Raw genomic sequence first — 25,427 nt, forward strand, 5'->3', positions numbered from 1 at the left:
TAAGATTAAAATCAACGGTCATTTATTATGTACAGCAATAAATACTTACACAATAATCCTACTTTCTATATCACTACCTACCACTACTGGCCAATACTTAACTTTTAGGAATGGCCCACCAGGTCAGGGAAACAAATGGTTTATCGAATTGGGTCTGGCCTGCGGGATTCAAAAGGCTGATACAGGTCGATGGCCAGGAGTCTCTATCGGGTAGCGATCGCTGGAGTCAAACTTACGGTTTCTGATCGATGGTTCATGCGAAGGTTGCGAGCAGGAGAAGAAGGTTCGATCTGAACTTGACCCCTCATTTTATAGGGCCCAGGGGCTTCCCGCCTCTCGGGGCGGACCTTGACCCGGAGTCCCAAGTGATTGGACTTGTTCCCAATCACTGGGTTCGATATGCTCCAATAATGGGGCGATTCCTTGATCGGGGGGTGGTCGTTCACCTGTCTTTGTCTCGGCCATTGCTGGCGCCGAGAGGTCTGGCCCGGTATTCAATTGCTAATATGTTGCAATTGTTCCCGGGGATAGCCGATTAAACTGCAGATGTCTGTGTTGATGTGCTGCTAATGGTCGCAGGTATCGATCTGGGCCGACTTCCCCAGAGCCGAATACGCTATTCTGTCTGCAGCTGTCCGTTTGTGCCCTGTTGGCTGCTTTTCCCATCAGCCTTTTCGGTTAGCCATTTTATATCGGGTTTTGGCCAAATTAATCGGGAATCAGCCATTTTAGGTGGCTACAGTCCCCCTTTGCTGAATTCTAATGGATCTTATGGAATCTTTAACTTTTGTTGTTCTCCACGGTTACATCACTTTTCCTGTTGGATTTTTGTTCCTGAAAGGAATCTATATTTGTTGTGTATATGTGAAATAAGAGTTGCAAAAATCCCAGAGGACCATAGGCTGCTCTCCCCTTTGACAGAGAGAGAGCTGACTGGAGGTGATTTAACCTGAGGGTCAGCACACCTCAGGCAAGGGGCCTGGTTGAGAAGGCGGGGCCTTCATGAATAAACTCAGCCAGTATGGGAGTTGAATCCTCACTGTTGGCCTTGCTCTGCATCACCAACCAGTCGTCCGGCCAACTGAGCTAACCGACCCCCTGACAAATATGTAATAATTCCTTCAATATTAGGTATTCCCTGTACCAATCAGTTTCCCAGCCCACCTCAGACAACTTGCCCCATATAACCTGATAGTTTCCTTCTGTGAGGAACACCCAGATAAATTAAACAAAAGAACCATGTAACCACCAGGGCCCATCTCCATGGTAACGTGGCATGCTTTGGGGGGTTTGAAACAGAAATGGAAACTAAATATCTTCAAACTTCCAAACACCCTTTCACTCTGTGATCCTTGTGCAATTTGAAGCCAGGTATTAGCAACAAGGCTCAAAGAGAATCAGCCCACTGGAGGCAAAGTGGTGAGACCGGCCAGTCCAGCAGAAAGAAACCCTCCGACCATCCCCACTGACCACCTGTCAGAATGAACAAAATGCAGTCCTGGGTGTAGAGCAGAAACAATAACAGCAGAATCCAACCCCTGTAATCGATTGTGAAATTGTTGGTGTCACAGCAAGTCCAATGAAACATGCAATCCCATCTCACATTGAGAAGTGGACGGCCTCTCCGCAGTGTGAACTCGCTGGTGTCTCCGCAGGTTGGATAATTGAGTAAATCCTTTCCCACATTGAGAGCAGGTGACTGGCCTCTCCCCAGTGTGAACTCGCTGGTGTGTCTGCAGGATGGATAAATGTGCAAATCCTTTCCCACACTGAGAGCAGGTGAGTGGCCATTCCCCAGTGTGAACTCGCTGGTGTGTCTGCAGGTGAGATAACTGAGTGAATCCCTTCCCACACTGAGAGCAGGTGAATGGCCTCTCCCCAGTGTGAATTCGCTGGTGTCTCTGCAGGGTGGATGAATTATTGAACCCCTTCCCACACTGAGAGCAGGTGAATGGCCTCTCCCCAGTGTGAACTCGCTGATGTCTCCGCAGGGTGGATAAATGTGCAAATCCTTTCCCACACTGAGAGCAGGTAAAGGGCCTCCCCCCAGTGTGAACTTGCTGGTGTGACTGCAGGTTGGAAACTTGACTAAATCCTTTCCCACACTGAGAGCAGGTGAATGGCTTCTCCCCAGTGTGAAGTCGCTGGTGTGTCTGCAAGGTGGATAACTGAATGAATCCCTTCCCACACTTTGAGCAGGTGAATGGCCTCTCCCCAGTGTGACTGCGTCGATGAATCTCCAGCTGAGATGGGGCTCGGAATCCCTTCCCACAGTCCCCACATTTCCACGGTTTCTCCATGTTTTGGGTCTCCTGACGTCTCTCCAGGCTGGACAATCAGTTGAAGCCTCGTCCACAGATACAACACGAATATGGTCTCCCAGCTGTGAATGTTATGTTTTTAAGGCTGTGTAACTAGTTAAAGCTCTTTCCACAGTCAGTTCACTGGAACACTCTCACTCGGTGTGTGTTGTGTGGGTCTCGGTGCTTTTCCAGTCACACTGATGTTTCCACTGTCAGTTCACTGGAACACTCTCACTCGGGTGTGTGTTGTGTGGGTCTCGGTGCTTTTCCAATCACACTGAATGTTGAAACGTTTAGCTGACAGTTCGGGGAAACATTTCTCCTTCTAGATTCAAAGGCCGATGATATCCAGGCTCTAAGGAAAGAAGTGACTGTCAGATCGAGACGTGACGTTTGAGACTTCTGTCTGTAATTCCTCCTCGTCTAATATCCTGTAAAAACAATTTCCAAAATTCATCACCGTCAGTACAGGATAGAAACTCAGAACAGACAATTCTAGTTTCTATGTCACATTTTTTCCTCTCTCTTATTCCCCGAAAGCTGTAAATCTCCATCCCACCCATTCCCTCTATTCTCACTCTGCTGTATTTCATATTGACCCTCCCTATTCTCCTGAAGGTGCTGATTCAGGCTGATTGACAAATCCAAGCTCACAGCTTCCTGTCCAGGAGATCATAACAAATATGAGCTGCAGTTGGCCATTCGGCCCATCGAACCTGAAACATTCAATGGGATCATTGGCCGAACTACCTCAGCACCGTTTTCCGACACTATCCCCCATATCCTTCGACGTCTACAATATCCAGAAACCTATCAATCTGTGTCTTGAAAATACTTGATGACTGAAGTTCCAGAATCCTCAGGGGTAGAGAATTCCAAATCTTCACCACATCGTCGAGTAAAGAAATCCCTTCTCATCTCAGCTTTCTGTCCATTTACCTGCCAGTTCCCCATAACGCTCGACATCCTCATCAATCAGAAATCTATCTGGGGGTGGGGAGGTGTCAGGCATGTGATACGGGTGCGGGAGTACCTGCTTTTCCGCAGGTTCTGGTGCCACTCACCTATAATCTGACACTTATCCTGATCGCCCGGCACTCATCTACCTAATCCTTGAATTCATATTTGTTATCGTGTCCCTGGAAGGGTTCGGATTGGTAGGATTATGCTGGGAAAAGTGAAGAAATGCCTTGATAAAACAGCGCAGGTGGATTCAGCGGGAATGGAGCTGCCTTTTCAACATGGTGGCCTGACCCTCAGGAAGTCTCTCGACCCCGCGCTCTCCAGGGCTCTGGGAGGCGGTGAAAATGATGACTGCCAACATTATCCGTGTTACTGACCAGAGGCTGAGTGTGCTGACTCAATATCTGTGAGCTCATGAGGACCAGCTGCAAAACGCCATGAAGAGGCCTGATGATCCGGAGGAGAGAATCCTGAACATTCAGCAAGATGCCTCCTCGACGGAGGAATGAATTGAATCCTTTGAAAACCAGCCGAGTGGCATGGCGGAGGTCCTGGAGGACTGAGGGTCGGAGAAAGAACATCCGAGTCGTCGGCCTGTCAGATGGTCATCATAGAATTTACAGTGTAGGAGGCCACTTGGCCCATCGCATTTGCACCTTGGAAACAGCACCCCAACCAAGCCCATACCTCCACCCCATCCCCGTAACCCAGTAACCCCACCGAACCTTTTATTTGGACACTAAGGGCAATTTATCATGGCCAATCCACCTAACCTGCAAATCTTTGGACTGTGGGAGGAAACTGGAGAGCCCAGAGGAAACCCACGCAGACACGGGGAGAACGTGCAGACTCCGCACAGACAGTGACCCAGCTGGGAATCGAACCTGGGACCCTGGAGCTGTGAAGCAACTGTGCTAACCACTGAGCTACCATGCTGCCCATAAATTATGCTATTTTCTGTCCATTTAGTGTGGAGGGTAAGGCTCCCGTTAGGTTCTTCGAGGATCGACTGCCACGTTTTCTCAAGCTGGATGGGAAGCCTGGGCATTTCAAATTAGAAAGGGTGCATCGGTCTTTGAGGCGGAGGGATAGTTTTCATCCCAGGCCTGTAATCATTCACTTCCACAACTTGAGAGAATGTCCTGGAGAGGGAACGGCGAGGTGGCACCTGGCTCCAGGAAGGAGTGAGGATTTACTTCTTCCAGGACTTTTCGGCAGCAACACAAACGAAGCTTCGAGACTTCGATGAAGTTCAATGGCAGCTCAAGGCTGTGGGGAGTGAATTACATCAGGCTTTATCCTGCAACCCGAAAAATGGTATCCAACAACTCTGTCAAGTCGTTCAATAATCCAACTATTGCCTTGGCCTTCATTAAATCCATCTATTGCCTTGGTCTTCATTAAATCCATGAAGGGCCAGGATCTGGAGGGATGGTTTGCAGCTCGGACTAACTCAGGTTCTAATCCGGATTCTTTCCCTGTCATAGTATTGTCTGAATTTCAGAATCACAGAAATACCCATAGGGACAGGAGTAGGCCATTCAGCCCCTCGAGTCTGTCCTGCCATTTAGTGAGATCAGGTTGATCTGTGACCTAACTCCATATCCCTGAATATCTTTGCTTAACAAAACTCTACCTCCGATTTAAACTTAACAACTGATCCAGCTTCACCTACTGTTTGTGGGAGAGAGTTCCAAACCTCTCCCACCCTGTGTGTGAAGAGGTTCTTCCCAACATCTCTCCTGAATGGTCTAGTCCTGATTTTTAGACAATGATCCCAATTTTAGAATCTCCAACAAGTGGAAATAGTTTATCTTTATCTACCTTGTCTTTCCCTGTTGATATCATAAATACTTCAATCAGATCACACCTTAATCTTCTAAATTCTAGCAAAAACAGGTATAATTTGTGTAATCTCTTCTCGTAATTTAACCCCTGTATTCCAGGTATCGTGGGGTATCGTCTTAGTAAACCTGTGTTGCACTCCCTCCAAGGCCAAAATATCCTTTCTGAGGTGTGGTGCCCAGACCTGCTCTCAGTTCTCCAAGTGGGGTCTTATATAGCTGCAGCATAACCTCCGAGTCTTTATACTCCAATTCTCCAGATGGGCGGCATGGTTGCACAGTGGTTAGCACAGCTGCCTCGCAGCTCCAAGGTCCCAGGTTCAATTCCGACCTCGGGTGACTGTCTTGTGTCGAGATTTTACTTTCTCCCCGTGTCTGCATGGGTATCCTCCAGATGGTCTGGTTTCCTCCCACTGTCCAAAGATGGGCAGGTTAGCTGGATTGGTCATGCTAAATTGCCCCTTAGTATCCAAAAGGTTAGGTGGGGATAGGATGGAGGTGTGGGCTTAGGCAGGGTGCTCTTTCCAAGGGCCAGTGCAGATTCGATGGTCCGAATGGCCTCCTTCTGCACTGTATATTCTCTGATTCTATGTAATTGCCAGCATTCCATTTGCCTTTCTGATTATTTTCTGTCCTTGTTCCTGGCAGTTTCGGGGTCTATGAACCTGAACCCTCCAGGTCTCTTTGCCATCCACTGAACTTAACCTCTTTCCATTCAGAAAGTCCTCTTCTATTCTTTTTTGGTTCAAAACAGATAACCTCACACTCAATTACATTGAGTTCCATTTGCCACAAATTTGCCCATTCAGCTAGTCTGTCAATATCTCCTTGCAATTTTATGCCATCATCTAGGCTGTCCATCATGCCATCTAACTTTGTATCATCAGCAACAGTGAAGAGGCCCTTCCGCCCATTGAGTCTGCACCGACACACACAAAACACCTGACCGACCTGATTCCATTTGCCAGCACTTGGCCCATAGCCTTGAATGTTATGACCTGCCAAGTGTTCACCCAGGTTTTTAACCCACCTCTACCACCCTCCCAGCAGTGCATTCCAAACCGTCACCATCCTCTGGGTAAAAAGGATTTTACTCAAAATCCCCCTAAACCTGCTGCCCCTCCCCATGAGCTTGTGTCCCCTCGTGACTGACCTTCAACTGAGGGGAACAGCTGCTCCCTATCCACCCTGTCCAAGCCCCTAATAATCTTGTACACCTCAATCAGCCCCCCCACCACAGTCTTCCTGGCTCCAAGCCTATGGGATAGCCCAGAAAATTGAAAGGAAAATACAGGATAATCCAGGAAACTACAAGCGGTGAACTTTACGTCAGTGGTAGGGAAATTATTGGAGAGGATTCTTCGAGACAGGATTTTCTCCCATTTCAAAGCAAGTGGACGTATTAGCGAGAGGCAGCAGTTTGTGAAAGAGATCACAATCACTAACTTGATTGGGTTTTCGAGAAAGTGACGGAGATGATTGATGAAGGTAGTAAGCCCCTTGACAGAGGGTGAAGTCACACAGGATCAGAGGTGAGCTGATAAGATAGATACAGAACTGGCTCGGTCATAGAAGACTGAGGATAGCAGTAGAAGGGTGCTTTTCTGAATGGATAGCTATGACTAGTGGTGTTCCGTAGGGAGCAGTGCTGCGACCTGTGTAGTTTGCAGTTATATATAAATGATTTGGAGGAAAACATAATTGGTTTGATTAGTAAGCTTGCAGACGACACAAAGTTGGTGGAATTGCGGATAGTGATGTGGACTGTCAGAGGATTCTGCAGGATATAGATCGGTTGGAGACTTGGGCAGAGAGATGGCAGATGGAGCTTAATCTGGACAAATGTGAGGTAATGCATTTGGAAGGTCTAATACAGATGGGAAATATACAGTAAATGACAGAACCCTTAAGAGTATTGACAGGCTGAGGGATCTAGGTGTACAGGTCACTGAAAGTGGCATCGCAGGTGAAGAAGGTAGTCAAGAAGACATACGGCATGCTTGCCTTCATTGGCCGGGGAATTAAGTTTAAAATTGACAAGTCATTTTGCAGCTTTATAGAACCTTTACTAGGCCACATTTGGAATATAGTGTTCAATTCTGGTTGCAACACAACCAGAAAGATGTGGAGACTTTGGAGAGGATACAGAAAAGATTTACCAGGATGTTGCCTGGTATGGAGGGTATTAGCTATGAGAATAGGTTGGAGACACTTGGTTTGTTCTCACTGGAACGATGGAGGTTGAGGGGCGACCCGACAGAAGTCTACAAAATTATGAGAGGCATGGACAGAGACGATAGTCAGAAACTTTTTTCCAGGGTGGAAGAGTCAATTCCTGGGAGACACAGGTTTAATGTGTGAGGGGCAAAGTTTAGAGGAGATGTATGAGGGACGTTTTTTTTCATAGAGTATTGCATAGAACTTACAGTGCAGAAGGAGGCCATTCAGCCCATAGAGTCTGCACCAGCTCTTGAAAAGAGCACCCTACCAAGCCCACACCTCCACCCTATCCCCATAACCCAGTAACCCTACCCAACACTAAGGGCAATTTTGGACATTAAGAGCAATTTAGCATGGCCAATCCACCTAACCTGCACATCTTTGGACTGCGGGACGGAACCGGAACACCCGGACAAAACCCACGCACACACGGGGAGAACGTGCAGACTCCGCACAGACAGTGATCCAACCCGGAAATCGAACCTGGGACCTTGGAGCTGTGAAGCAATCGTGCTAAGCACTATGCTACCGTTTTACACAGAGGGTAGTGGGTGCCTGGATCAAACTGTCAGAGGTGCTGTTGGAGGCAGGACAATAGTGACATCTTGACAAAAACATGAATAGGTTGGAAATAGAGGGATATGAACCCTCGAAGATTAGAAGGGTTTAGGTTAGGTGGGCAGCATGGTAGGTGCAGGCTTGGGAAGGCTGAAGGGCCTGTTCCTGTGCTGTTCTTTGTTTGTTCTATCCAAACTCTCTTCATAACTTAAATGTTCCATCCCATGCAACTTCCTCTGCAATGTCTCCAATCACATCCTTTCTATAATGTGGTGAGCAGAAATGCTCACAGTAATGTCCCATATGCCTTTTTCACCACCCTATTAACCTGCCCTTCCACATTCAGAGATCTCTGGACGAACACGTCAAGGTCCCTTTGTTGCTCAGAACTTCCCAGTGTCATGCTGTTCATTGAATACTTCCTTGTCACATTACCCCTTCCAAAGTCTGTCACCTCATTTTTTAGGGTTCAATTCTATTTTGCCACTTTTCTGCCAATTTGACCATCCCGTCTATATCTTCCTGTTACCCAAGACACTCAACTTTACTGTTAACCACCCGGCCAATCTTTGAGTCATTCGCAAGTCTCCCATGTGGGATCTTGTCAAAGGCTTTATTGAAATACATGTAAACTACATCAACTGCACTACCCCCATCGACACACCTGGTCACATGCTCAAAAAAGTCAATCAAATTTGTTAGGCATGACCTCCCTCTGACAGTGTCATGCTGACTATTCGAAATGAAATGAAATGAAAATCGCTTATTGTCACAAGTAGGCTTCAAATGAAGTTACTGTGAAAAGCCCCTAGTCGCCACATTCCGGCGCCTGTTCGGGGAGGCTGTTACGGGAATTGAACCGTGCTGCAGGCCTGCCTTGGTCTGCTTTCAAAGCCAGCGATTTAGCCCTGTGCTAAACAGCCCCAATCCTGATCAAACCCCCATTCCTGATCAAACCTCTCCAAATGGAGAGAAGAGTGCATCAGAATTTTCTCCAATAGTTTCCCTGCCACTGACACGAGACTCACTAGTCTGCAGTTCCCTGGCTTATCTCTGCAACTTTTCTTCTTTTTTAAATTGAGAGTACCCAATTATTTTTTTTTCAATTAAGGGGCAATTTAGCATGGCCAATCCACCTAACCTGCACATCTTTGGTTTGTGGGGAGAATGTGCAAACTCCACACAGACAGTGACCCAGGGCCGGGATTCGAACCTGGGTCCTCAGCGTTGCAGTCCCAGTGCTATCAACTGCACCACATGCCGCCCCTTCTACCATCTTTCTTAAATAGTAGTACCACATTAGCTGTTCTCGCATCCCCTAGCAACTCTTCCTGTGGCCAGAGAGGAACTAAAACTTTGGGTCAGAGCCACTGCAATCCCTCCCTCGCCTCCCACAGCATCCTGGGACACAATTCGCCCAGAGTTAGTAATCTAATAATCTTATGTGCAGCACAGTAGCACAGTGGTTAGCACTGTTGCTTCACAGCACCAGGGACATGGGTTTGATTTCCGACTTGGGTCACTGTCTGTGGGGAGTCTGCACATTCTCCCGTGCCTGCGTGGGTTTCCTCCAGGTGCACCGGTTTCTTCCCATAATTCCCGAAAGACATGCTTGTTAGGTGAATCGGACATTGTGAATTCTTCCTCTGTGTACCCGAACAGGCGCCGGAATGTGGCGACTAGGGGCTTTTCACAGTAACTTTATTGTAGTGATAATGTCAGCCTACTTGTGACAATAATAATAAAGATTATTATGAATGGGCCAAATGGCCTCTATCCGTGCTGTAAAGAGGGAATGAATGAGAAGGACTTTCCAGAGAAAGTGCTAATGCCACAACATTCACCAGCTCTAAGGACACACCTTAGTTCCCTTTCCAATCTGAAAGCAGCCTGAGCTGGATTTACATTCCCCTTAATTGATCATTGCTGGGTGATAATCCTGTACTTCCTCACCTCACACCACTGTGACAGCACCTTCACTACACAGACTGCAGCAACTGACCAAACATCACCTTCCCACTTATTCCTGAAGGCACCGCCTTCCCAACCTGGCCCCTTGTCTGAGGTGTGGTGATCCTCAGGTCACATCACCGCCGGTCAGCTCTCTCCCGGGATCAGGCCCTGGTTCACAGCCGCCATCTTGTGGAAGCAGAGCGCATGCGCCGGCGTCTTGGTGACGCGCCAGTTAGTGGGCGGGGCCTGAAGGTTTCTGTTCTCAGCCGGGTCCTAGTGCCCGTTGAACAAATAGATGTTTAAAGAGTTTCACCCACGCCCAGGCTGAAGCTGATGTATGTAGCCTGGAGGCGCCTCTGGATTACGTAGACATTCAGTGTGAGAGGCTGCAGCCTCTGTATAGCTACCTGAAGGGGTTTTCCCAAAGGTTGATTACATTTCGTGGTCCTTTCCAATCCATTATCACGATGATTGTGTGATATTTTCTTACCTTCAGAGTGATTTTTCTTTATTTTAAATAAATTTCAGCAGCAAGCTTACTGGTGATTTTTTAAAGGAAAGGAGTTTATTTATTGTCACACTATTTCCCTGGATGTTTGAACATCTCAGTCTCTCGTCTCTTTCACACTCACTGACAGGTACACAGAAATTAGGTACAGATCAAGTTGAAGATGTAGACTGCAATCTTTCTATCTCTGTCTTTTTGTTTAACTGATCCTTCAAGAACTAGGAGCAGGAGTAGGCCATATGGCCCCTCGAGCCTGGTCCGCCATTCAATGAGATCATGGCTGATCTTTTGTGGACTCAGCTCCACTTTCCGGCCCGAACACCATAACCCTTAATCCCTTTATTCTTCAAAAAACTATCTATCCTTATCTTAAAAACATTTAATGAAGGAGCCTCAACTGCTTCACTGGGCAACTTTCGTTGGAGTGAAGCGTTTTTAGAAACAAGTAATTCTCAGAGGCTCTGAAACTTCTTGTAGATGAATAGCCTGGAGGTTGGTTCTCAGGTGGACTTGGAAGCTGGAATAAGTACTGTAGCCATGTAAAATGGCTGCGTTCCAATTAATCTGGCCAAAACCCAGTTTAAAATGACTAACCCGAAAGACTGCTGGGAAAAGCAGCCAAGAAGACACAAGCAGGCAGCTGCAGACAGGTTTGCAGCTTCAGCTCTGGGAACGTAGCCCAGATCGATGCTCAGGGCTATCAACAGCCCATCAACCCAGGTATCCGCAGTTTCATTCAGGACTGTTTACACCTAATCTATTCAGACATCCACAGTTAAATCGGCTATCCCCGGGAACAATTGCAACATATTAGCAATTGAATACCGGGCCAGACCTGTCGGCGCCTGCAGTGGCCGAAACAAAGACAGTTGAGCGACCAACCCCCGATCGAGGAATCGCCTCACCATTGGACACATCGACCCCAGAGACTGGGGACAGAATCCAATCACTTGGGACTCAGGGTCAATGGCCGCCCCGGGAGGCGGGAAGCCCCTGGGCCCTATAAAAGTAAAGGTCCAAGTTCAGATCTCTCTCTCTCATCTTCGCCTGCTCGAGACCTTCGCAAGACCAGCCACCGTGTATCGTAAATTTGAATCCAACGATCGCTATCCGGTAGAGACACCTAGCCACCGACCTGTAGCAGCCTTTTGAATCCCGCGGGCCAGATTTGATTGGACAAGCCATTCGTTTCCCTGACCTGGTGGGCTCTTCCTAAGTTAAGTATTGGCCAGTAGTGATAGGTTTGTTATATAGAAAGTAGTATTAGGGTATTAATATTGCTTGTTGTATATAATAAATGACCGTTGTTTTAATCCTTACTAAACGGTTTGATGTGTTATTAATCATTTATACTTTGCATCAGTATTCACCAAAGAGAAGGAATTGGTAGATGTTGAGTCTGGAGAAGGGGGTGTAGATAGCCTGGGTCACATTGTGATCCAAAAAGACGAGGTGTTGGGTGTCTTAAAAAATATTAAGGTAGATAAGTCCCCAGGGTCGGATGGGATCTACCCCAGAATACTGAAGGAGGCTGGAGAGGAAATTGCTGAGGCCTTGACAGAAATCTTTGGATCCTCGCTGTCTTCAGGGGATGTCCCGGAGGACTGGAGAATAGCCAATGTTGTTCCTCTGTTTAAGAAGGGTGGCAGGGATAATCCCGGGAACTACAGGCCGGTGAGCCTTACTTCAGTGGTAGGGAAATTACTGGAGAGAATTCTTCGAGACAGGATCTACTCCCATTTGGAAGCAAATGGACGTATTAGTGAGAGGCAGCACGGTTTTGTGAAGGGGAGGTCGTGTCTCACTAACTTGATAGAGTTTTTCGAGGAGGTCACTAAGATGATTGATGCAGGTAGGGCAGTAGATGTTGTCTATATGGACTTCAGTAAGGCCTTTGACAAGGTCCCTCATGGTAGACTAGTACAAAAGGTGAAGTCACACGGGATCAGGGGTGAACTGGCAAGGTGGATACAGAACTGGCTAGGCCATAGAAGGCAGAGGGTAGCAATGGAGGGATGCTTTTCTAATTGGAGGGCTGTGACCAGTGGTGTTCCACAGGGATCAGTGCTGGGACCTTTGCTCTTTGTAGTATATATAAATGATTTGGAGGAAAATGTAACTGGTCTGATTAGTAAGTTTGCAGACGACACAAAGGTTGGTGGAATTGCGGATAGCGATGAGGACTGTCTGAGGATACAGCAGGATTTAGATTGTCTGGAGACTTGGGCGGAGAGATGGCAGATGGAGTTTAACCTGGACAAATGTGAGGTAATGCATTTTGGAAGGGCTAATGCAGGTAGGGAATATACAGTGAATGGTAGAACCCTCAAGAGTATTGAAAGTCAAAGAGATCTAGGAGTACAGGTCCACAGATCACTGAAAGGGGCTACACAGGTGGAGAAGGTAGTCAAGAAGGCATACGGCATGCTTGCCTTCATTGGCCGGGGCATTGAGTATAAGAATTGGCAAGTCATGTTGCAGCTGTATAGAACCTTAGTTAGGCCACACTTGGAGTATAGTGTTCAATTCTGGTCGCCACACTACCAGAAGGATGTGGAGGCTTTAGAGAGGGTGCAGAAGAGATTTACCAGAATGTTGCCTGGTATGGAGGGCATAAGCTATGAGGAGCGATTGAATAAACTCGGTTTGTTCTCACTGGAACGAAGGAGGTTGAGGGGCGACCTGATAGAGGTATACAAAATTATGAGGGGCATAGACAGAGTGGATAGTCAGAGGCTTTTCCCCAGGGTAGAGGGGTCAATTACTAGGGGGCATAGGTTTAAGGTGAGAGGGGCAAAGTTTAGAGTAGATGTACGAGGCAAGTTTTTTACGCAGAGGGTAGTGGGTGCCTGGAACTCACTACCGGAGGAGGTAGTGGAGGCAGGGACGATAGGGACATTTAAGGGGCATCTTGACAAATATATGAATAGGATGGGAATAGAAGGATACGGACCCAGGAAGTGTAGAAGATTGTAGTTTAGTCGGGCAGTATGGTCGGCACGGGCTTGGAGGGCCGAAGGGCCTGTTCCTGTGCTGTACATTTCTTTGTTCTTTGTTCTTTGTTTCTTTGTTTGTTATAACCTGAACTTGAACCACGTGGCGGTATCATAAAGATACCTGGCGACTCATGAGCAAAGGTGACCTAAACAGAGCAAATAGACTAAAGCTAGAAAGAGCAACAGTACAGTACTGTGGCTGCACTGAGAGACATTCAGCTCTGCAGGTTCGGCTGGTTCCTGGTGATTCAGATGCTTCTCACACACATTTGCTTTGTTCAGCGTTTATTATGCTGCATCCCTGACAATTGAGTGCAGGGTTAAAATTCTGGGACCCAGAACACACCGATACAATAGCAGTTTACGATGCTCACTCACGCTTATCTCTGTCCCAATTCGAGCTCATTCCCCGGTGTTCAATACGGCACTTGGAGCCCAACAATCCAGAGATTTCATATTCCTCAAATGCTGGTTCATCCTGACACAACGAGACATTTAAGCTTCACAGGTGGCTGCAAAGTTTCCTTATTCAGGTCCGTGTTTAACTAAATATTTGTTGCAGAGTCAAATATCGCCCACAGTTTAATGTCCATAATAATCTGTTAAATTGCAGTCAACTTGGCAGAGTTTGTGGATCTTACAGTCTATAATATCTAGTATGCTTGTGCTGAGCGTGACATCCTGAATCTACTCTTGGGTCATATTAAAACAGTGCATTGTAGCTGGGTGGGGTGCACTGCACGGTAGCATATATATAAATGATTTGGAGGAAATGTAACTGGTCTGATTAGTAAGTTTGCAGACAACACAAAAGTTGGTGGAATTGCGGATAGCGATGAGGACTGTCAGAGGATACAGCAGGATTTAGATAGTTTGGAGACTTGGGCAGAGAGATACTAGATGGAGTTTAATCCGGACAAATGTGAGGTAATGCATTTTGGAAGATCTAATGCAGATAGGGAATATACAGTGAATGGCAGAACTCTCAAGAGTAATGAAAGTCAGAGAGATCTAGGTGTACAGATCCACAGGTCACTGAAAGGGGCAACACAGGTGGAGAAGGTAGTCAAGAAGGCATACGGCATGCTTGCATTCATTGGCCGGGGCATTGAGTACAAGAATTGACAAGTGTTGTTGCAGTTGTATAGAACCTTATTTAGAGTATGGGGAAAAGGCAAGCCGGATGCTGGCGCATCAGCTTCGGAAGCGGGACGCAGCTAGGGAGATCGGGGGAGTTAAGGACAGGGGAGGGAGCGTGGTGCGGAGTGGGGTTGGCATCAATGGGGTCTTCAGGGACTTCTACGAGGAATTGTACCAGTCCGAGCCCGCACAGGAGGAGGGAGGGATGGGCCGTTTCCTGGACCAATTGAGGTTTCCAAAGGTGGAAGAGGGACTGGTGGCGGGACTGGGGGTCCCGATTGGGCTGGAGGAGCTGATCAAAGGGATAGGAAGCATGCAGGCGGGGAAGGCACCGGGGCCGGACGGTTTCCCGGTCGAGTTCTATAAATAATATATGGACCTGTTGGGCCCGCTGTTAGTTAGGACCTTCAATGAGGCAAGGGAGGGGGGGCTTTACCCCCGACGATGACCCGGGCACTGATCTCCTTGATCCTGAAGCGGGTCAAGGATCCCCTGCAATGTGGGTCTTACAGACCGATTTCCTTGCTAAATGTAGATGCTAAGGTGGCGAAGGTCTTAGCCACGAGGATTGAGGATTGTGTGCCGCAGATCATCCACGAAGACCAGACGGAGTTTGTGAAGGGGAGACAGTTGAACGCGAATATGCGGAGGCTTTTGAACGTTATCATGATGCCGGCGAGGGAGGGGGAGGCGGAGATAGTGGTGGCGATGGACGCGGAGAAAGCCTTCGATAGGGTAGAGTGGGGGTACCTGTGGGAGGTGCTGAAGAGGTTCGGGTTTGGGGAGGGGTTTGTCAGGTGGGTTAGGCTGTTGTATGAGGTCCCGATGGCGAGTGTGGCCACAAATAGGAGGAGGTCCGAGTACTTTCGGTTGCACCGAGGGACGAGACAGGGGTGTCCCCTGTCCCCCCTGCTCTTCGCACTGGCGAATGAACCCCTGGCTATGGCACTGAGAGAGTCGAGGAACTGGAGGGGGTTGGTGCGGGGTGGGGAGGAGCATAGGGTGTCGCTTTATGCGGACGACCTGCTGCTGTATGTGGCGGACCCAGTGGGAGGAATGCCAGAGGTAATGAGGATCCTTAGGGAATTTGGGGACTTTTCGGGGTACAAGCTCAATATGGGGAAGAGTGAGCTGTTCGTAGTTCAGCTAGGGGACCAGGAGAGGGGGATTGGCGAGCTCCCACTAAAAAGGGTGGAGAGGAGCTTCAGATATTTGGGGGTCCAGGTGGCCAGGAGCTGGGGGGCCCTGCATAGGCTTAACTTTACAAGGCTGGTGGAGCAAATGGAGGAGGAGTTCAAGTGGTGGGATGCGCTGCCGCTGTCCCTGGCGGGTAGGGTGCAGTCAATCAAAATGACGGTGCTCCCAAGGGTTTTGTTCCTGTTCCAGTGCCTCCCCGTGTTTATCCCGAAGGCTTTTTTCAGGCAGGTTAACAGGAGTATAATGGGGTTTGTGTGGGCGCGAGGGACTCTGAGGGTGAGAAGGGTGTTCCTGGAGCGGAGTAGAGATAGGGGGATGGGGGGGCTGGCGCTGCCCAACATCTGTGGGTACTACTGGGCCGCCAATGTGACAATGGTGCGCAAGTGGGTGATGGAGGGGGAGGGGGCTGCATGGAAGAGGCTGGAGACGGCGTCCTGTGTGGGTAGGAGTCTGGGGGCGCTGGCAATGGCACCGCTGCTGCTCCCTCCAAGGAGGTATACCACGAGCCCGGTGGTGGTGGCGGCCCTCAAAATTTGGGGGCAGTGGAGGCGGCATTGGGGGCGAAGTTAGGGCCTCGGCGTGGACCACATTACGGGGGAACCACCGGTTCACCCCAGGAAGAACAGGTGGAGGGTTTTCGGGGTGGCACAGGGCAGGGATACGAAAGATGGGGGACCTGTTTTTGGACGGGAAGTTCGCGAGTTTGGGTGAGCTGGAGGAGAAGTACGGGCTCCCCCCGGGGAACACCTTCAGGTACTTACAGGTAAGGGCGTTTGCCAGACGGCAGGTGGTGGAATTCCCACGGCTACTGCCACACACAGTACAGGACAGGGTGCTCTCGGGGGGGGTGGGTGGGAGTGGGGAAGATCTCGGCAACTTACCAGGTGATGCAGGAGGAGGAGGAGGCCTCAGTGGTGGAGTTGAAAGGTAAGTGGGAGGAGGAGTTGGGAGAGGAGATCGAAGAGGGGACATGGGCAGATGCCCTAGGAAGGGTGAACTCTTCCTCTTCGTGCGCGAGGCACAGCCTCATACAGTTTAAGGTGCTGCACAGGGCACACATGACCGGGACAAGGATGAGCAGGTTCTTTGGGGGTGAGGACAGGTGTGTTAGGTGCTCAGGGAGCCCAGCAAATCACACCCATATGTTCTGGACATGCCCAGCGCTGGAGGAATTTTGCAGGGCGTAGAGAGGACAGTGTCGAGGGTGGTAGGATCCAGGGTCAAACCGGGCTGGGGGCTCGCAATATTTGGGGTGGCAGAGGAGCCGGGAGTGCAGGAGGCGAAAGAGGCCGGAATTCTGGCCTTTGCGTCCCTGGTAGCCCGGCGAAGGATTCTCCTTCAGTGGAAAGATACGAGGCCCCCAAGCGTGGAATCCTGGATCAGCGATATGGCAGGGTTCATTAAATTAGAGAGGGTGAAATTTGCCTTGAGAGGGTCGGTTCAAGGGTTCTTTAGGCGGTGGCAACCGTTCTTAGACTTTCTGGCAGAACGATAGACATTGGTCAATGGCAGCAGCAGCTCGGAGAGTGGGGTGGGGGGGGGGGGGGCGGGGGGTTTACTTTATTTTTGTTTATGTTATTTACACTGGAAGGGTCTGAGGGGGTGTATACACCTGTTGTCTTAAGTCGGGGTGTTAATGTTAATTTATTATTTAGGTACGGGGGGGAGGGGTTTGGGGGGTTGCTTTTTTAGATTGTGTTTTGGACTTAACCCTGTTGGGTTCTTTTTTTCTTTCACATTTTGTTATTGATATTTTATGAAAACCTTTAATAAAAAAATTTTTTTTTATAAAAGAACCTTATTTAGGCTGCACTTGGAGTATAGTGTTCAATTCTGGTCGCCACACTACTAGAAGGATGTGGAGGCTTTAGAGAGGGTGCAGAAGAGATTTACCAGGATGTTGGCTCGTATGGAGGGCGTTAGCTATGAGGAGCGGTTGAATAAACTCTGTTTGTTCTCACTGGAACGACAGAGGTTGAGGGGCGACCTGATAGAGGTCTACAAAATTATGAGGGGCATAGGCAGAGTGGATAGTCAGAGGCTTTTTCCCAGGGTAGAGGGGTCAATTACTAGGGGGTATAGGTTTAAGGTGCGAGGGGCAAGGTTTGGAGGAGATGTACGAGGCAAGTTTTTTACACAGAGGGTAGTGGGTGCCTGGAATTCGCTGCCGGAGGAGGTAGTGGAAGCAGGGACAATAGTGACATTGAAGAGGCTTGTTGACAAATACATAAAAAGGTTGGGAATAGAGGGATACGGACCCAGAAAGTGTAGAAGATTTCAGTTCAGACAGGCAGCATGGTCGTCACAGGCTTTGAGGGCCGAAGGGCCTGTTCCTGTGCTGTACTTTTCTTTGTTCTTAGTGGTTAGCACCGTTGCTTCACAGTTCGAGGGTTCCAGATTCGATGTCCAGCTAGGGTCACTGTCTGTGCGGATTCTGCATGTTCTCCTTGTGGGTTTCCTCCGGGTGCTCCGGTTTCCTCCCACAAGTCCCGAAAGACGTTCTGTTGGGTGAATTGGGCATTCTGAATTCTCCGTCTATGTACCCAAACATGCGCCGGAATGTGCTAACTAGGCGCTTTTCATAGTAACTTAATTGCAGTGTTAATGTAAGCCTACTTGGTTGAATAAAAATTATTATTATGGGGGGTTCGGTGGTTACTCTGGCTGCCGACTTCTGTTCCGTGGTCTTGTCTGTTCCCAGTGGCCCTGCAGAGGGAGCATGTGGTATCCACCGGAATGCTTGACACCTTCCACACCCAGTAGATACCTCAGCGGACAGAGTGTTTCAGAGACATTGGGAACAATATTCTGGTTCAGTTAGGAAGGTTCCCGACACTTTTGTTGGGGCTTCTAGCTGATTTTGGTCTTTTATTTTGACTGGACCCATGCTTGGGAAAAGCAAGAGAGGAAAGAAGGTTCGATAGAAACTAAAATGATCTGTTTTGAATTTCTATCCTATTCTTACAGTGATCATTTTTGTAAACTTCTTTTTCAGGCATTAGAACGGGAGGATTGGCAGTTGCACAACTCGAACCAAATATAACATCAAGATCTGACAAGTCACTCAATTCATTCGGATCTAACTGTCAATGTGCTTGTCTGTTCTGACTGTGGGAAGAGATTTCAAACATCAGTGTGACTGGAAACGCCCCGAGACACACACACACCTGAGTGAGTGTGTTCCAGTGAACTGACTGTGGAAAGAGCTTTAACCAGTTACACAGCCTGAAAAATCATATTGTTTCCTCTTGTGGGAGAGTCTAGGACCAAAGGGCATAATCTCAGAGTAAGGGGTCTCAAATTTAGGACAGAGATGAGGAGACATTTCTTCTCTCAGAGGGCAGTGAATCCGTGGAATTCTTTAGCTGGCATTCTGTCTCTGGAGTTTACCAAAATAAGGCAAAGGCGAAGGTGTCGTTACCCGGATTGGCCGCCTGGTGGCGCAGTGGCGCTTTCACTGGGGCCTTGAGTTCAGAAACATCCCAGACAGGACTGGTGAGAAATATCTGTCTGGGAAAGGGGAGACAACTGGATAATCGGGGAAATGGAGCGGTGCCGATGGGCCTGAGAGAAAGGAGTTCAGCAAAGTCTTATTTTCTTCATTTTTCATTCAATATTTATTACAATTTCAGAGAAAATATTACAGAAAAGTTTATTTTGATGTTTACAAAAGGGAACATAACGATTGAGGGTCACAGTGAGAACAGACCACATGCCCTCTGAGCTGCCAAATGTATGTACAACTGTAACAGACACCAGAAAGAGAGGACAGGAGCTCAACATAAAGGGAAGGCAACTGTTGTAAATAAGGAACGAGATAAGTTACTTATTTAGACATAACATTGAGAGAAATTATTAGCTACAATTACATTACAGCCAAAATTATCTCGTACATTTCAAACTGAAAAGCAGAAATACTGTCCATGATTGTCTCAGTTACAGATGCAGAATAATTAACTGAGAGGATTTTACTGTGAGAGTCACCAAGAGGAGATATTGTATTTCTGTCACACACAGATCATAATAAACAGCTGAGGAAAATCTACAGCGCCCGAAAGTCAACCGATCACTTGATCTGTAAAAGAGAGAGAAAATGATGAAGCAGATGTTTATGATCTGGGACATTGATGTTAGAGTTTTTAATCAATCAAACATTTAGAGATTTTTGAAACGGCTTCTGTCAGTTTGAAGTGTGAGTGGATTGAATCTTCTCACCTTCACCAGAGTGACTGCAGCGCTGTAGGAAATGCTCAGGAAGAACAGGGTGATGAATGTGGAAGCGGTTGTCCAGATGTTGCCGTTATCATCCTCATTGTCTTCAGTCCAGGTGTGCTCTGTGGTATCTACGGGGATAGAGCCGAATAAATATAATTAGATTGTTTATTAATCCAGGATATATTTTTAATATTCTCGCTTCATTTTCTCCCGCTGCTAATTCATTCTTTAATATATTTCCATTGCATATCTACTATTGAGTTCATGCCACTCAGAAATCGATCTCTGTAACTTTTTTCTTCCAATTAAGGGGCAAGTTAGCGTAGCCAATCCACCTACCCTGCACATCTTTGGGTTGTCGGGGTGAGACCCACGGGTCACGGAGAAACTCCACTGGGACAGAGACCCAGGAGCGGGATCAACCCCAGGTCCATGGTGGCGTGAGGCTGCAGTGCTAACCACTATGCCACCGTGCCGCCATTGCCTGAAGTTTGTGTTTGTTCTTTATCTTTTGTGGCTGTGTAGATGCGAAATTCGTGTTTCTTTACTCTTCTGTTGTGTGTCCCGATGTCTTTGTAAGTGTCATTGTGTGTGTTCATGTGTCAGTTAGTATTGATCTCTGTATTTGTGTGTCAGCGTCTGTATGGGAACTTTGTTTATCTTCTGTTAATGTGTATATATGAGTGTTTGATTGTGTGTGTTTGTGTGTTGAAGTCTATGTTTATATATTAATGCCTGTGTTAATATCAGTTTATACTTCCCTTTCCAGTAATAAAAGTGTTAATGTGTCTTTATACGTTCAACATGCATGTCAGTGTCTTAATGTTTGTGTCTGGATAAGTGCGTTTGTGTGTGTTTGTTCATGTGTGTATTTCATCATAGAATCATTATCGTAAAATCCCTACTGTTCCGAACGAGGCCATTCGGCCCATTGAGTCTGCACCGACCCTCCGAAAGAGCATTCTACCTGGACGCATGCCCCTGCCCTGTCCCCAGAACCTCGTAACCCCACCTCACGTTGTGGGCACTAAGGGGTAATATAGCATGGCCAATCCACCTAACCTGCACATCTTTGGACTGTGGGAGGAAACTGGAGCACGCGGTGGAAACAGGAATAGACCCGGGAGAACGTGGAAACTCCACACCGACAATCACCCGAGGCTGGAATTGAACCCGGGTTTATGGCGCTGTGAGGCAGCAGTGCGATTTATGCGTTGATGGTTGTTTCTAACTATCTATTGATGTGTATTGATGACCCCATGTGTATTCATGTGTGTTCGTGTCAATGTGTGTACGAATCTGCTAATATGGTCCACGTGTGCCCATTAGTGTGTTAATGTGGATTATTGTCTCTGTTTGAATGGAAATATTTCTGTCATCGTAAAATTCTGCTAATGTACATGTTATTGGTTACATTTGTGTTTCATATTCTTCTGTCAGCCTACTTGTCTGGTTTTATATGTTTGTGTATCTGTGTGGACATGTGGTTGTATATGTCTGTGTACATTTGTGTAGCCGCTTGTGTGTGGATTTGTGTGTGTGGCTGCACGTGTGTATGTGTGTGTATAAACATGTGTCTTTTTGTGTTTATGTGCATGTTTGTGAATTTTTGCGCATGTTTGCGTGTGTTTTTGTGTCAAAATATGTGTGGTTCGTTGTGCGTGGGTGTATATTCATGCATGTGTTTCTATGTGTGTGTCTATGTGTGTGTTTGTGTCTACGCGTGAGCGTGTGTGGGTCTGTGTGCATGTGTGTGTAGTGTTTGTGTCTTAATCTGTCTGTGTGTTTGTATCAGCTGCCTGTAGCTTTGCCAGTTGTGGGTATTATTGATACCGATGTAGAATATGTTGAACTTTTTGCTTATAAATGTGTTTTCTGTGAGTTGCAAGCTGCCATCAGGTGACCGAATGCAAAAGTACAAGGAGGTGCCTCAGGAGAGAACAGTGAAAACCCAGGGAGAATTCAATCACCAGTCTGGATTTAGATTATGGGGAATCAGTTTTAGCTTACTGATAAGACGAACAAGAGTGCTAAAACAATTATGTTGCACAAATAGATACTTTCAGAACATCTTTGTCATTGTGGCCTTTTAAACCCTTCAGCCAGTAAGCTACATGCCGTCTTGTAATGTCAGTAACTGAGTTCTTAGTCTAGAGAAGGGTTTACTTCCAAACTCCCTGCTTGGGGACTGGGAAGATATTGAGTTAATAATCTCCCTCTCTCTGGTCAGCTCAGCAAATTGCCTTTGGGTTCTCCCTGCTGGAGGTGGAGATAGAGGGAGTTCACTCATCACCTTCCTCCTCTTTTGGTCGGGAATGTGGAGGTAAAATGGGTTAGTATTGCCCCTTTGCTCTCTTTGTTGGGGAAGTGTGGGTACAGTGGATTAAATAATGCCGCTCCACTCATTGTTGGAAGCGGGTGTACAGTGGGTTAACTAATGCCCCTCCACCTCTCTCTGTTGGGGAAGGGGGCGCACAGTGGATTAACTAACGCCCCTCCCCTTACTCTGTTGGGTAAGTGGGGAGACAGTGGAATAACTAATGCCTCTCCCCCTCTCTGTTGGGTAAGTGGGGGTGCAGTGGATTGACTAATGCCCCTCCCCCTCTCTTTGTTGGGGAAGTGGGGAGACAGTGGATTAACAATTTCCCTTTCCCCTCTCTTTGACTGGGGATTGTTGGTCCATGTTTCTGTGTGACCCTCAATTCAGTTCCCAGTGGGTGTGATGCAGCAACTTAAAGCTGACATTAATTTTAATGGGATGGACAATGGGAGAAGCAGGAACACCGCGGTCTAAATATGATGGGTTTGTTTGTCTGAAATGGGGAATTGTCCGATTTCTCCTCAGCCGGAGGAAAGTAAATTAATCCTGTAATGAATGAGTTTCATTCTGTCTCTAACCCAGGGTGCATCTGAGCTGGGAGCTCTGGTTATATCAGACTTGGGGCTGAGACCTGTAGAAATCCGGGTCTCATTGAACAGATCTAATATCAGCAAAGTGGAAGCTCCATTAATTAAGCGGCTGTGCATTTAAATCACAATTGGAGGAAAACGTTTTTATTATTTTTATTTTAGTTCGAAATGCAATTGATAGACTCTCATTGACATGAATTAACGGTGTCCATCAGAGCGAGGGAAATGTTCACAAAACTGGGTTTACCGCTGGATTTATCAACCGTTCTGTTGATGATCTTCAAGGGGATGGCTTCATGTCCCACCACACAGGAGTAAGAAGCGCCGCTGGCCCACTCCTCCGCTGCAATGGATAACAGGCTGTACATGAAGAAGGAGCTATTGCCGTTCTCCGCCATCACCTCGGTGTTCTTGTAGTTCCCGGGATTCATCGGCTTGTCATTGACGGTCCACTTGACGAAGATCTCTCGGGGGGAGAAACCTCTCACTAAGCAGCTGAGGGAGACGAATCTCTGAGCGGAGACGTCTTCAGCCGAGGGCAGGAGGACAGAGACGGACGGTTCCCGCGGGTTGGGATCAGCAGAAAATGTACAATAAATGTAAATAAAATGGGGAATTCCGGAGACATTGGAACCGCGGGTTAGATGTGAGAGAAATGTGTTTTTTGTTGGATTTTAAAGGTTTCCATTTCCCAGTTTGGGATCTGTCCGGTTTCCCAGCTCGGAGCTGAGGTGGACACAATCCTTTACCCTGAGAATTTACGGATATTGGATTCGAAAGTTTCAGAAAGTGAACAGCAGGGAAACAGGCCATTCGGCCCGCCTGTTCTGTGCTGGTTTATAAGCTCCACTCCAGGCTCCTCCCACCTTACCCCAAGAGGATTGGGAAACTGCCAATGTATCACCCTTATTGAAAAGGGAGGGAATCAAAAACAGGTAACTATAGGCCAGGGACATTAATAGCTGAGCATTTAAGCATACAGAGTGTAATCAAGCTGGGTCTGCCCGGCTTCGTGAAGGGTAAATCATGCCTGACAAATTTATTGCAATTCTTTGAGGTGATAACGAGAAGGCGAGAGAGAGGGGGACCAGTAGTTGTGATATACATGAATTTCAAAACTGTGTTTAATAAGTGAATGTACTCTTGCCATGGCTGCTGATACAAAAATAGAAAGGCAAGTGGTGAGGTATACAGAATATCCACAGAGGGACAGAGACAGCGTAACTTACTGAGTAAAAACTTGGCAGATGAAACATAATGTAGGAAAATGTGAGGTTAGACACTTTGATAGGCGGAAGAACATAACGGAAAATTATTTAGATGGAGAAAGACTGGAGAAAGCTGAAGTAATGGCGTAATTGGGGGTCCTCGTGCAGAAACCACACAAAGCAAGTTCTGCAGGTAATATGGAGACAAATTGAATGTTGACATTTATTTCAAAGGGAATAGAATATAAACATGGGGAAGTCTGGCTAAAACTATACAAGGCATTAGTTAGACTGCACCTGGTATACTTTGAATAGTTTTGGTGCCCTTATCTACGGAAGACAATTGGTTTTGAAGGCAGTCCAGAGAAGGATAACGAGGTTGATCCCGAGTATGGAGGGATTTTCTTATGGGGAGAGGTTAAGTAGGCTGGGTTGTACTTATTGGAGTTTAGAGGAATGAAGGCAGCTGAATCGAGACATGAAAGATTCTCAAGGAGCTTCTTAGGAGGTTGTTTTCCCTTGTGGGATTTCTGTTTATTTTTCAATGCCTGCCGATTTTCCTGCCAAAAGCTTTTTACAAAGAGATTGAGGCAAGGATTACTTTGTTCATATGGGGAGGGAAGGTGGCCAGAGTTAGAAAGGTGCTGCTACAGAGGGGAAGGCAGGCAGGGAGTTTGGGTCTTCCGAACCTGATGTATTACTACTGGGCGGCGAATGTGGAGAAGGAGCGGAGCTGGGTCAGTGGGGTTGATTCCCAGTGGGTCAGAACGGACGAATGGAGGACAGTTTGTGCAGCGGGTCGGGATTGAAAGCACTAGCATCAGCGCTGCTCCCGATGGCCCCGGGGAAATACTCAGGGAGTCCCGTAATAATAGTTTCATTGAGAATTTGGAGGCAGTTTCGCCAACACTTCGGGTTGGGGGCAGAGTCAAGGGAAATGCCGATTCAGGGAAACGACAGATTTGAGCGAGGGAAGTGGGATGGAAATTTTCGGAAATAGGAGGAGAAGGTGATTAAGACACCAAAAGATTTGTTTCTTAGGGGTCGGTTTGCAAGTTTGAAGGAGCTGGAAGCGAAGTATGGGCTGGAGCAAGGGGAAATGTTTAGATACATGCACGTTCAGGATTTTGCCAGAAAGGAGATACAGAGCTTCCCGGTGGAGCAGGTCTCCACATTGCTGGAGGAGGTGCCGATGACAGGGGGACTGGAGAAGGGGGTAGTGTCGGCAGTTTACAGAGCTATTTTGGAAGAGGAGAAGACACCACTGGAAGGGATCAAAGCAAAGTGGGAGGAAGAGTTGGGGGAGGATATGAAGGAGGGGTTCTGATGTGAGGTGTCCCGGAGAGTGAATGCCTCCACCTCATGCGCAAGTTTGGGGCTGGTACAGCTGAAGGTGGTATGCAGAGCAGACC

The 25,427-nt window shown here is 47.5% G+C and overlaps 1 long non-coding RNA gene and 1 gene segment (V, D, J or C); both read right to left on the reverse strand.

Annotated features, from left to right (window-relative positions):
• On the reverse strand, positions 1-10,015 carry LOC140419281 (uncharacterized). The gene is made up of 2 exons (XR_011945670.1): positions 9,842-10,015; positions 1-2,734 (listed from the first exon to the last, which is right to left on the reverse strand). It is a non-coding gene; the product is annotated as an uncharacterized lncRNA (long non-coding RNA).
• Positions 10,016-19,272: 9,257 nt separating this feature from the next.
• LOC140422671 (Ig heavy chain C region, membrane-bound form-like) lies at positions 19,273-23,380 on the reverse strand. The segment is given in 3 exon segments: positions 19,273-19,757; positions 19,898-20,025; positions 23,055-23,380. Coding segments are annotated over 3 exon segments (321 nt in total).
• Positions 23,381-25,427: the final 2,047 nt, after the last annotated feature.

Source organism: Scyliorhinus torazame, chromosome 5 (assembly GCF_047496885.1).
Source record: "Scyliorhinus torazame isolate Kashiwa2021f chromosome 5, sScyTor2.1, whole genome shotgun sequence".
NCBI lineage: Eukaryota > Metazoa > Chordata > Chondrichthyes > Carcharhiniformes > Scyliorhinidae > Scyliorhinus > Scyliorhinus torazame.